The sequence below is a fragment of the Equus przewalskii genome, chromosome 19 (assembly GCF_037783145.1).
Source record: "Equus przewalskii isolate Varuska chromosome 19, EquPr2, whole genome shotgun sequence".
Lineage (NCBI taxonomy): Eukaryota > Metazoa > Chordata > Mammalia > Perissodactyla > Equidae > Equus > Equus przewalskii.
In genome coordinates, this window is record NC_091849.1 from 52,688,088 (window position 1) to 52,701,933 (window position 13,846).

Here is a 13,846-nt window from a genome sequence, read left to right on the forward strand (position 1 = left end):
GTACAGGCATCGGTTGCTTCAAATAACAGCGTACATTTTGTAGTGGCAAGACCCAAACCAGATTACTGCATTTCCTCTTAGTTGTGTATCATGCAAGATATTGACTACTGTCTTAAGGAAGACCAAGTAAATATAGGTTGTGGGAATAGTGTCATTTCAAAAACAATGGAAATAATTGGGGAAAGTGAAGTAGGGAGCATGGAAGTGGGGGGCTATGATGCTTACTTTTAATATGTGAAAGATTGTCATATGGAAGATGTATTCCATGTAACATCAAGATGCAAACTAAGAACTGAGAGTAAAAGACTGAGAAAGACAAATGTTGATTTAAGACCCTATTGTAATGTAAGGAACAGTTTTTTAACCTTTAGAGCAGTCCCATGATGGTGGAGGTAGTGAATTGTGGTGGTCACATCCAAAGCAGGTGAGGACACATCAGCAATGTTATCAGAAGGCTTCTAATATTAAGCTGAAGTTCAGCCTAGATGATTCCAAGGCCCCTCCAAAGTCCAATATTATAGTCAATCAAATGCAATGCTCTTATCACAGTTATTGAGAATGAAGAGATCCTGAACTCATACTTTGACAAATCCCAAAATACTATTCTTATAGACAAAATCAATTCATGAGAGAATGGCAGGTGACAGCAGTCCTGAGGCAATGAGAAGAAAGACTGGCAGGATGGTATCCACTAGAGAGAGTACTCTGCTTATACCACTGCATCCTACTCAGAATCTGATTAACGCTCTTCGGTGTGTTGGTGGTCTCCTTCACTTGACAACACTAGCTATGAGCACATTTATGACTCTTAGCATCCTGCTGCTGTATTTCATATGACACTTGCTGTTGCATACACAAATTTCAGCTAAATATCTCCTTCAATTCAAAAATGGTCTGGTTCCCCAGTTTGGAGGAAGGGAAGAGGAGGAGATGCCTTGAAGATTCAGCAAGTGCTAAATTGGCAGAACCTAACAAATGAGAAGACATTTGCCTAAAAGGACTTTTGCATAGTCCTGCTTGAGGAACACCGTGGCTCCTCCTCGTTACTTTTATATTTACCTTACAAAGACAAATGCATCAACGGATCTTATATCAACCGTGCACTGGCATGCTTGTCTGTGGAGACCTACACATGTCTCTCTGTGGTCCATAGAAACTGGACGTGAGAAAGAGAGGAAAGAGTAAAAGAAAGGGAGATTTAGCCCGCAGAGAAACAGGTTAAAATAATTTTCATTACTTTTTTTTTCCCCACTTCAGCTTCAGCTCTCCCTGGGCGCGGGAGGAGGCTGTGGGCTGCGGACTCGGTGCTGGAATGAGGACTAATCGAGCTTGAGCCGAGCCAGAGGTAGCTCTTTCCTGCCGGTGTCACTGCTGCAGCTCCAGAGCCTGGCGCCTAGGTCCTCAGCTGCCTCCCTTCTCGGTGCAGAATCGCCTGCAAAGACAGCAAAGCAGCCGCAGAAGTTGCCCGGCCTCAGACTCCGGAGGCATTGGCTCGATAACTTTTCACGTCATTTTCTGCTCCGGAGCCCCTTCTCGCCTCTCCGCTCTGCCTTTCCCGCCGCACATCCCCAGTGCTCATGGGGCAGGGGAAGAGCAGCCTGCAGCACTGAGCCGAACCGGACTGGAGCCCGTGATGTCCGGCACCAAATTGGAGGACTCCCCCCCTTGTCGCAACTGGTCATCGGCTTCGGAGCTGAATGAAACTCAAGAGCCCTTTTTAAACCCCACCGACTATGACGACGAGGAATTCCTGCGGTACCTGTGGAGGGAGTACCTACACCCGAAAGAATATGAGTGGGTCCTGATCGCCGGCTACATCATCGTGTTCGTGGTGGCTCTCATTGGGAACGTCCTGGGTGAGTCTCGTCCGGGGCAGCCCTCCAGGGGGCTGTCGCGTCCCCTCCGCCCCAGGCTGCTAAGGCTCTAAAGACCCCTCCCTCCCTCTGGGATGCAAACAAAGAGGTCGCTGCTCTCGGGGTGGGGTTTTCTATTAAAAAAAAAAAAAAGTTTTCTGATTGTACAAAAGCCAGGATCCAGCCCTGGAATGGTGATTCCTTTTTCTGCAGAGAGAAGCGGGAAACCGCGTTTCTTTCGCAAGCGTCTAGGTGACAAGCGCCGAAGAGGGGCAGCGACCGGGATCTCCAGGCGGATTTTGTTGAGTGTGGGGAAATTAGTCATCCTTTTGTGTAAGGTGGCTGGGTGTTTTGGGGGCTTGGGTAGAAGTAAAGGTGGCAGAATGCAAAGCTGTTCCCTTAAAGAGCAAGGTCTCTGGGGCAGTTGAAGTCACAAAGGATTTGTGAGCTGGTAGAGTGCCCTTTGGGGAGGAGGTTAAGACTCTATCTAGAGGTGGTAATCAAAGGGCAGGGAATGGAGACAAAAGCAAAGCAGGAGGGTGCACTCACGCACTGAAGCTGAATTCAACGGGAACCATGCAGCGAGCAAGCAAGAAGGAGGGGCATCTGAGAAAAGTGCCAGGGAGATTGCAATCATTCACGCATCCATCCATTCATGCATTCATTCATTCATCCATTCGACCAATATTTTTTCCAGAGCATGCTTGTTGCCAGGCTCGGGGAATATTTAACTTTGTTTTTCTTCTTCAAAGATGAGACCAAGATTAATACTAGTCTCTATTTATCCCTGTCTAGGTTTGCATGCAAATATAGATTTCCTCACCCACTCCTCACCTCTGCACAATTTCTGAGAGCTGGGGAGGGAGTGCAGTGGTGATAGGGTGGCTGTGGGATGTGTTTATTAGGGCAGCTGGGGAATCCACTTAAAGAAAAGGAGTTTTGTCAGGGAGGGAGGACTTAACATGAATTGTGAATGGAAGAAGCGTGTACCTTGATGAATGGAGAGTGGGAGGTGTTTCAAATGCAGAGGGCAGTGTGGAGGGAATCTCTGTTGAAAATAACAAGAAGAGATGGGGGAGGCTGAGAGAAGATGCTCTTGGTTTTCAGTTATAAAAAGGGGAGAAGGTGAAGGAGGTCAGAGAGGCTGGGAGGCTTTGAAGACCAAAGAAAGAATTTGTAGCTGCAGTGGAGGATGGTAAGGAACTTACCCGGCTTTCAACACTAACCTGATTCTTACTTTCTCTCCCCAAGTGTGTCAATCTTGGTAGGAAGCATTCAAAGTAGTGTCTCACCCACTCAGCAGACAGAATAGATGGTAGGACATGATTGAGAGGCATTCTAGAAAGAGCTGGTAGAATATTATTTGATAAGAGAGATAAGAATCCTCTGAGAACTTTAGTTGGCTCTTTCTGTATTATTTTCAGACTATTTTCCTTTTGTTGATTTCTTAAAGGTATACATAAAAGGAATCTTTTAGGGATGCAAACAAGGTTATGAAGCTGGAAACACACATGATTAGGGATCTTTGTTATAAGGATAAGTCTGTTAATAATAACGCCTTTCTTGTCATCCATCCTTAGGGTTATGATTATTAAGACACATGGCCACTAGCACAGCAACATTTCACTGCATTATGCCGACACTTAATGATAAGTAAATATTGAACAAATTGAGCAAATTGAACATCTGTTGAGTGCCTACTGTGTGCCAGACCCCTTCACATACACTATCTCACTTAAACCTCAGAGTAACCCACATTTGACAGAAGAAGAAGCAAGACTTAGAGAAATGAAAGGACTTATTAAGGAACATGATTTCCATTCAATTCCATTTCTTCTGACCTCAGATCCAGAATTCTCCATTGATATTCCACTCTAGAGCTAGAAAGCATATAGAGAATGAATTCTTTGCTCCTGGTTATCTGCAAGCCTATTAAATGTGCTTCCTGTTCACCCCTGCATCTATGTCCACTGTTAATAAATTACCATGAGAGGTTAATGGCTTTGTCATTCTCTCCAACAAAAACTATCCGGAGAGGAAAATTATTGCATTGCAGTAAAAATTTGACATGGTTTGCAGGGATATGTACAAATCATAGCTATTTCTCTTTTCTAATTTTATTTCAGGCTTAATCTCTGTGATAAAGTTTGCTCCTCTTTGCTGTTATTTTATTCTGGCTTTGCACAGATTTGCGATGTATAGTCTTTATGTCCTAACTGCATAGTTTAGGGGTACATGTTTGCTAGCCTGGGGAGTGTTTTGGTCTCAAGAAGAAAACACCTCTACAGTGAGGCTACTTGTTTTCCTGTTAAGGAAGAGAGCACTGTCCACAGCCTCAAGTGCTGAAATAGCCAATTCCATTCAGTTTAAAAAGAAAGGTTTACTCAAAGCACTCTGCTCTGAAGATACTGACAGCTATTTTCCTCAGGACGAAACGACACTGAAATTCTCTCTGGCTGAACTGAAACCCATTCTTTACTGACATATTCCCTGAAAGTTGATGAGGTTTAAGTTTGACATTTAAACAAATGAGCAGTATCGTTATTCACAGAGAACTTCCTGCTCTTTGATGCCACTGTCAAGTTTGCAAAACGAATTAGATTGAGAATTGCTTTTTTGCCCCTCTGGTGTAAGTAATTTTATGCAGAGAGTGGCAGGACAAGAAATCACATTATTCATGCAAGATAACGAGGCAACATTAGGTATGAAGGTGAAATACCACAGTGTGGGCAGCAGATGCAATCACTGACCCTTCAGGTCAGTTCAGCATTTGTACTTTCTTGTAACTGACTACTTGGAAAATCTCAACGTTGTTGAACTTACAAATACAATGTAATCAGTTAGAAGTCATTTCTCCCACAATGTCCTTTTGTGAAATGATCTAACAGGATATGCTCTGAGCAGAATGACACAGTCTTGATCCTCCCCCCTCTTTTTTCTTCTCTCCACGGTTCCTCTCTCTCATTATATCCTCTCTCCACTATCAGATGTTTCTTTGCAGAGGTGGAAAGCAGTTTCTTGGGGAAAGTTGTGGCAAAAGTCATTCAAAATAAGGCAAAAATTACATGGAATTTCATGAGTGTATTTGTGTATGTACATAGATGCACTCCAATAAAAGATGAGTGCATGTCTAATTACACAATTTTAAGTCCTAGGAAGGAAGATGGGACAATGTTCTTTTGGGAAGCAGCGTTTCTTCAGTATCATCAAAATTATGCCACATATAACCTGTTCCTAAGTATGTCTTGTACTGTAACAAGTAGATGCATCCAATCATTTGGATATCCAATATCCAACCAGTACATTTTGAGCAATAACTTGTTTTTAAAATTAATGAGTGTGTGTGGGGCTCTTTGGGACACTCAAAGGAATATATTTGATGCAATTCATACTTGTTCTTTCTTGAGTGAAACTGGTTGGAGAGATGGGTTTTAGTCAGTTCAAACATTAAACAACTGGAAGAAAAGAGCAGTTCTCCACCTCTCCTGCTTCTGCATTCAACAATATCATGATATTCACCTGGAATGCTTCTATCTTCCCTGTTGTCTCCATATAAAAAATGAGGAGAACATTCAACAAATGACCTCAGTCCAGCTGTGCTTCTTGTGTGACCATTAGCAAGTTATTGAACTCTCCAAGTTTATTTTTTCCAATTGAAAATTAAGGTTGATAATGCCTGCCTGTAGAAATCTTATCAAGATATAATATATAGCTATCTTCTGTATAGTTATATATGTGTATAAATGTGTGTATATATTTATTTTTTTCTTGCCACATAGTAGACACTAAATGCCAACTTCCGTCCCTCCATTCTCACTTGAAATCTCTCCCTGATGTGGTTTGCAGCCATCTCCTGCCTCTATGGCCAGTCTGTAGCTCTTTATGGCCTCTGCTCTAGACTTTTTCTCAATTTAGTGTTTTACTAAAAGGCATTAGTAAAATGAACCTAATCTAATCATGGTGATTTTCTCTCTCTTTTTTTCAGTTTAAATTTTCCTGCACTGGGTCCCATTCATCCAGAGTTTCTGAGTTGTTAGTTGGTTGGTCTATCACTATTAAAGTTTTAAAGAGTGCATGTGCACACACGCACATGCATACACATACACGTACACTGTTAAAATGTTGATTGAACTCATTTAAAGCACACTTCCCAGTAAAGCATTTACCCAGTAACAGTTAAGCTGAATTGAGCGGGTGGGATGAGAGGAAGAACTGCAGTAGGGTTGTTTCTTACAAACCTAACGTGATTCCCCAGATATGAAAATGGCAGAGCTGCAAGTTCCGGCTACGCCGAAGCCTAAGAGACATTTCTTTTCTGCTTCTCCTAATGCCCAGTTCAGCTCTGTGGATGTTTGTAAACCCACCATTTCCTACACAAGAAGCAGAAAGAGGTTAGAGATAATACATTACTCATCTCTGCCAACATCCTGTAGAAGGCATGAACAGTGACTGCAATAGACATATTAGCCGTTATGCTTTAAACTTCAGTCTTTTTAGTTACAGAATGCCAAACTTGCTTATCTGAATAAGAATTAAACTGATGCCTCAACATCTTTACTAAAACCGTAACTACTTAGTTTTACTGGGTAAAAATAAGTCATGTTTTTGACTTGAACAGAATCTCAGTGATAACTTTCTAAGTGGCTGTCTCACAGATAACAGCAACATTTGTCATAGACAGACAATAATGAGATAATATGTACTATTGATAATTTAAATGTAATGGATTCTTCCTATAATTAAAAGAAAAATACATGAGGAAAGTGAAATAATGAAAACAATACCAATTTTCAAGAGACCAAATCTAACACTCAAATACAAATACAATAGTCCAGTTTTTAAAATTTTTATTGAACTTATTAGGGAACACATATGTATTTCATATATTTATATGAATCTCCATTATTTCATATTAGAATATATTTGCAAATCCTCATGTACTGCAGCCACGGTAGCATTGCAAAATCCCTGAATTCTCACTCAGCTCCTCAAGTTTCAGAAGTATCCACCGCTGGTGTTCTCTCACTGGTGAAAGAAGATCCTTCCGTCTTTCTTCCTGTAGCCTTCTGACATGTCCCACACCCTTAGAGATGCTGGCTCTGTTACATAATGGCTCACCGGTAAGGTCCAGTCAATGACATGTGACGGGTAAAGCTGAGGGGATTCATCTCCTGTTCCTCCTCTCACTGTAAAGGGAAATGAAGACTATTTACTGAGTACCGTATGCCAGGTCCCAGATGCTAGGCTCCACAGTGAATAGATGTATTTCATTGATGCCTCACAACAGATTTATAATGAAGAGATTAATAGCTTTGTTTCACAAATGAGAAAAATGAAATTCAGAAAGATATTTTAACTTATTCCGAAGTTCATTCAGACAGTAAGTAGCAGCAGTAGATTTCAATATGAATTTCAGGTTCCATAGCCCACCTGGGTTCCATTACTTCATCCTGTCTGTCTCCCTTCCTGCTAAGCCTGACTGAGAAACATAGAAGAAAAGAGAGTGGAAATGATGCTTAGGTGTGCCCTCTAAACGAGGGACAGAGTTGCTTTGGCAAACTGCCATGCTCTTCCTCTGCTAGACGATGGTTCTTCAGCTATAAGAATGAGCTCACTTGATAAGCTAATCAAGGTCAGGCCAGGGTCACTCTACCAGAGAAAATTTCAAGGTAAAATAGGTGCTGCCAAAAATGCTTTTGCCTGTTTAGGGGGGTGACTCATTGGATAAATGGTAGATAATTGTGGCCAAGGATTCTTTTGTCATTGAAGATGTGGTCTTTAGACACAATTTAAGATGGAGGGCCTCAACTTTTGATAACTCAGAAAATCTCAAGATCTTTCTATCTCCTCTTTCAGTTTTCAAACCTACTCATGCATTTTCTTTTTCTGACATAATTAATGTTAACCTTTAAAAAAGTTATGTTTCTATTGATTACACCGAATACGTCAATCTTTACGTCACATAATAGTGTTCCTAGAGCATATATGTCCGAAGAGGCATTACTCATCACGCCAGACATGAAATGACCTTAGACACTGACAATGGAACACTTTGAGATGCTGTTGGATGAAATACATGACATATATGACCAGTTTTTTGAACAGCTGACTCTTAGGACTGAATTTACTCATTTCACTTTTGTTCTCAATGAGAGATGACCGCTTAAGCAAGTAAATGGGTTGGATGTATATTTAAAACAGCATTTGGGACTGGCCCAGTGGCACAGTGGTTAAGTGTGCACATTCCGCTTCGGAGGCCCGGGGGTCTCCAGTTCGGATCCCGGATGCAGACCTACACATCGCTTGTCAAGCCATGCTGTGGCAGCCTTCTCACATATAAAGTAGAGGAAGATAGGCACAGATGTTAACTCAGGGCCAGTCTTCCTCAGCAAAAAGAGAAGGATTGGTGGCAGATGTTAGCTCATGGTTAATCTTCTTTAAAAAAAATTAAAAATGAAACAGCATTAAATTTCTTTCCAGTAGAACTGTTTTCTCATAAGCAAAAAACAAACTGTTCAGAATAAATATGTATTTTATTCTTAAAAATATCTTGGGATATTTCCATTGTATCTTTTTTGGTAATTTGCTTTTAATATTAAATACATATGAACAATGTTTAGTATTTATATAGTATTTGACTCTACAGAAGAGATTGTTACACGTATTGTCTCATTCATTCTCCACAAAAATCTTATGAGGTAGGTCTTATTTAGTGAAAAAGTTCAAGTATTTGAAGCGATTTTAAGTCACTTTAAAAGAAAAGTTTGAGTACATGGGAATATCAAGGGTGATGTGTCAGCTTGGCAAAAGCTTGCCAGTTTCTGGTATTCCAAGAGGCCAGGAGAAGGGATGACAACTGTCTTCGTCTGGCCTTCAGGTATGATGTCTTTGTTACCTGATTTTGTCAACATTCTAAGTACAGATGTTTATTAACCAAATTCCTGGGGAACCTGGCACAAAAGAAAATAAAAAAAGAACTCCAATCTTCTAATTTTAAATAAAAACTTACTCTTAAAGATCCTAGAATACTTGAAGTCCTTTCAATTATCACAGTCTCTTTCTGTAGACATTTGTACATGAAGAGGTTTTTTGGTCTGAATAGCCAGGCCATGCCATAGTAGCAAATAAACCCTGAATTCTCATTGGCTTAGCATTGCGAAAGTTTATTTCTTGCTTATGTAACATCTAATGTGGGTTGAAGAGTCTGTTTCATCCAATGACTCATGGCCCAGGTGTCCTCCACGTTTTATGTACAACCTCAATATGTGGCCTCTGTGGTAACCAGCCTCCAAGATGGCTCCCAATGTTTCCCCATCTCCTGGGATTCACACCCCTGTGTAGTCCCTTTTCACACCGTGCCAGAACTGGTTTGGGTAGCTAACAACATACAACAGAAATGATAGTATGTCACTTTCAGGATTACATTATAAAGGATTACAGCTTCTGCCTTGTGTTCTCACTCTCTCTCTTGCTCTTGGATTTCTTGCTCTGGAGAAAGTAAGCTGTCTTATTGTGAGTAACCCACATGGTGAGGAGCTGAAATGCCCATCCGACAGCCAGAGAGGAAAGGTGGCCTGCTAACGACACATGTATGATCTTGGAAGCAAATCCTTCAGGCAGATTGAGTCTTAATGTGACTGCAACAGCACCCCACCTACCCCAGCTTGACTGAAACTTAAAGAGAGCCTCTGGGACAGAACTGTCTAGCTAAGCTTCTCACAGATTCCTGACCCTTTAGAAGCTGTGAGATAATAAATGTTCGTTGTCTTAAGTTTTTAAATTTGGGGATAAGTTGTTATATAGCCTCTAAAGTTGTCATGGTGGGAGAAGAATGAACGTTAAAAAAATATACTGGCACTTAACTGTCTTTGCCAAAAAGCAACACGTGTCAGTCATGCTCATAATCATTTGGTTAAAACCAATCACATTGTATCAACCTAACTACAAGTGGGACTGGAAGGTGTAAGGGAATATTGTCTCTGTGACAGAAACCATAGTTAAAAGTACTTTAACTTGCATAGACTCAGAACAAGGGAATTTAGAGGAATCAAGCATTTAATTGCATAAGACTAAAATAAGCTGATCGATATATCCACTTCACATTTTTGATCTCTGCGAATAGAAGTAACGTATATATTGGGAGACTTTGTGCCAATTACTGTGCTAAGGGTCTAGAGTAAAAAGATGATAGAAACCAAGGAACCTACATTCCAGTTGAAGAAACCGACATGTTAACAGATAATATAACGTGACAAGTGCTCTGATAGATGAGTTACAGGATGTAATGAAAACACAAAGGAAGGGCACTTAGTTCCATTTGGGGGATTAGAGAAAGATCCAGGAGGAGATGATGCCCCAACTGAGTTTTAATGCATGAATTCAAGTTACGAAGGTGAAGAAAATTGGGTAAGGATGTTCTAAGCAGAGGAAACAACGTGAACAAAATCAAAGAGGCGTGAAATAGCATGGGCTATGAAGAGAATATTAAGCAATTGGGTAACTCCAGTGCAGTGAGGATGAGCAGAGTCTCCAGATGAAGCTGGAGCATTAGATAAGGGCTGGGTTACGAAAGGCCTTGTGTGCCCTCCTGAAGATCTCGGCCGGCTTTGACACTGTAGTTTAAGGGGAGCCCTTCAAAGACTTTAAGGACAGTGCCGTCATTGGTTTGCATTTTGCCCGAGAGCGGTCTGGGGGTAAAGTAAAGAATAAATCCAAAGGCAGAAAAACTCATGAAGGTTTTCATACTGAGGTTTGTGTCCTGTTTGGGGTTCATTTAATCAAGCCTATTTTAATGAAAAAAATAAATAGTAAAAGACATAATCAAAATTTTCTAGATAATTACTTCTAGGAGGCTTCTACGTGCTGAATGAGGAAGGAAAGGAGAAAGTGAAAAAGAAAGAAAGAAAGAGAGGGAAAAAGAAGACTAAAGGAAGGGAAAAACTGTTGCTATTTTTGCTTTGCTGAATATTTAAATTTGAGAAGTAATTTCTCTTTAAGATAATTTTGTACATTTCTTTCCTGAAAGATGTATTTATAAATCTTGCAAGTCATAGGTCTATCAATATTTTTAAATAGTCTATAAACTTTTTCATTAAAATCATTTTTGTACTAACTTATTTGGGCGGTTCCAATGGGTCTCTATACTCCTAGCCATCCATCATTTTGACCTTTAGATCACTCACACTGAAACTCAAAAGCTTAAAAATTTGAGATCTGATAAAAATTTTTCATATTTTGAAACTAAGTCCCCAATTTTCACTCCAAATTACTTGAAACTTTCTAAATATGCTCTAATGGGCTCTAAATATGTTCATTTGAAAATTTATCTTAAATGGCATTTTTATCATTCAAATAATCAATGAAGATATTACATTGATGCTAGGTCAGCCCTCAGAGAATTACAAGGAACATTTCCCTACTACAAGTTGACATAGTAAGACTTCAAAATTTCTAAAACTTGGTTAGTTTAAAAACTTCTATTTTCTATTCCTGGCTTGCAATGGGAATATGGCAGTGATTAAAAATTGTAATATCCTTTTCTAGATTTTCAGAGAGTTTCTAATTCCTACTAGGTGACTCTAAAATGAATTTATAAAGTACATAATTTACAACCTTGTGGAAGCTTGATTTGATCACTACATTGCTAGAAATGGGGTCAGAAAGCCACTGTGTATAATACTTTATTTCATCAATTCAGAGTGAATTTGATGAGTCATTCACTTCAGTAGAGAAGTATATTGCTTATAAATATCATTTTGAAGCCACTTTGTCTTTCTTAAAATGTGCAGATTGTGCTAAACTTTCTGGAACAGAAATAGCGAAGTATGGTTAGGTGCTTAAGAAACCATTTTGTCACTGGGTGAAACTGAGTCAACTTTTCATTATGAAAAATAGCTAAAAACTTAATCTCTCCAGTTAGAATACTTAATATAAAAGTTCCCCAAGTTTAGGAAGCTCAAAAACAAATACGTCAACAAATCTCACCAGCTGAGACAGGAAAAGAACTTCACAATTATCGGGACATTTATGTGCTTGGGCTTGATTTATAGTTGAGACACGGGAAGCCTAGAAAGACCTCGTTCTTTGAAGTCATCAGAGATGATGATGGTGACTCACAGATTCCTGAAAGTCAATGAGATTACCTTAGTTTATAAATGTATGTGTTTTTCCCCCCAGGCATAATGAACTTTGCAACTTGTCACTGATAGGAAGCCAAACTATCTCAGTGGAAAAGGGGAAAATAAGAATTTAAGAACTTAGAGGGCCGGCCTGGTGGTGCAGCGGTTAAGTGCACACGTTCCGCTTCGGCGGCCTGGGGTTCGCAGGTTAGGATCCCAGGTGCGGACATGGCACCACTCAGCGAGCCATGCTGTGGCAGGCGTCCCACATATAAAAAAGTAGAGGAAGATGGGCATGGATGTTAGCTCAGGGCCAGGCTTCCTCAGCAAAAAGAGGGCAGCAGATGTTAGCTCAGGGCTAATCTTCCTCAAAAAAAAAAAAAAAATTAAGAACTTAAAAACATCAGTGAAAACATGTGCACACGTACATACACATACACACACACACACACGTTTTGGGGATTGTATTATATGATTAATATGATTCTAATACACTCCAGTTTTCTCAAGCAGCATTAAGAAGCTACCTTCCAAACTTTAAAAATGCCAAAAACTGGATATAAGGCATTGACTTTTCCAAAATCGGGAGATATTTTCAACTATTCCCTAGGTAAATAAACTAACCTTCAGGGAAGCGAAAAAGAGAAATACACTAGAGATGAGTCAGTCTTTGAATTAACGTTCATGTAAGAAGGAGCCTCCTTGGGTGATTATCATTGTAGCATAATTTCTTTTCTTTGAACAAACAATATATTCCTGCTTTACAGCCTTCACAATTTCTAACCCCGTCTGACCCTCTCATGGGTGGCTCTTGTTCAGCCCACGTCATATCTTCAAGGATGGTTTCTAAGAAGGCCCCGTGTGAATTACTACCCCCTTTATGTGCTATGATAACCATGCCATTTTATTTTTGTCCTACAACTTACTACTATTGAAATTATATTGTTGGTTTGCTTGTTAATTTTTCTGTTGTTTCCCTTCAGTAACATGCAAATTGCGTGAGAGTAGTTTCTTTATTTTTCTTTTTTGCAGGCGCTTCCTCAGTGCCAGGCATACAGCAATTTTTTGCTACCAAATGAATTAAAGTCTTAGACTTCCACCAGGAGGAAGCCTTTAGATAGATATACATTTTAAAATTGGGTATTGTACGCTTTAAATTTCTTCTGTATAAAAATTTAAAATAAAACCTCAATAATTTGAATTATGTCTGTGATAATTTTGATTAGTATCTTAAGGAACGCACACAATCAAATAAGTGGGAGACCATTTGGAAAATCTCTCCCTAGCACTGAGATCCACTTGACGTTACCATGAAGCTATTTTGTTCTTCTCATGGAACATAAATGGAACTTACAAACTGTGGCAGGTTTTTGTTTTTGTTTTTCTCAAGGAAGTTACACTAAGATCCTTCCAAATAATATACCATATTTCTGCAATAACTGAGGAGAGGACATAATGTGCAAAAATTACTTATGCCCTCTTTCTGTCAAAGTATTGCCTAGTTACTTTTCACGTCTTTATAAAAGTTGGAGGAAACATTTGACCATTCGTGTCCCAGATGAGATAAGAGAGCTGAGAGTGAATGTTCCCATGACTCCATACTTTCTGCAATAAAAAGTGTCAAACATAGCCCCGTCTGAGCCCTGGATGTTTCAGGAATGCCCACAGAGTCTCAGCCTTAGGAATCCTTTGTCATGCTCCCCCATCACCAGTGATTAATGCCAATTCTGTTACACTAGACTGTGCAGACACTTGAAAAAATCGTAATTTCAGGAGGAGCTCAAGAGCAATGTTGGTAATAGCTGGATAGTTCTAGATACTTCACTTAATGAGGAATAAGAGAAACAACAAACTCTTTTGACCAAATCTTTCAGT

General features: G+C 39.8%; 1 protein-coding gene across 2 annotated transcripts in view; it reads left to right on the plus strand.

Annotated features, from left to right (window-relative positions):
* Positions 1 to 1,350: 1,350 nt before the first annotated feature.
* The window catches only part of HCRTR2 (hypocretin receptor 2), a 107,357-nt gene continuing 94,861 nt past the window's right edge, over positions 1,351 to 13,846 (plus strand). Inside the window, exon 1 of one of the 2 annotated variants that reach the window (XM_070586302.1) lies at positions 1,351 to 1,856. In XM_070586302.1, coding sequence (XP_070442403.1) covers positions 1,634 to 1,856 — 223 coding nt within the window. In that variant the 5' untranslated portion in view covers positions 1,351 to 1,633. The remainder of the gene's footprint in view (positions 1,857 to 13,846) is intronic. The other variant, XM_070586303.1, reaches the window with a different exon arrangement.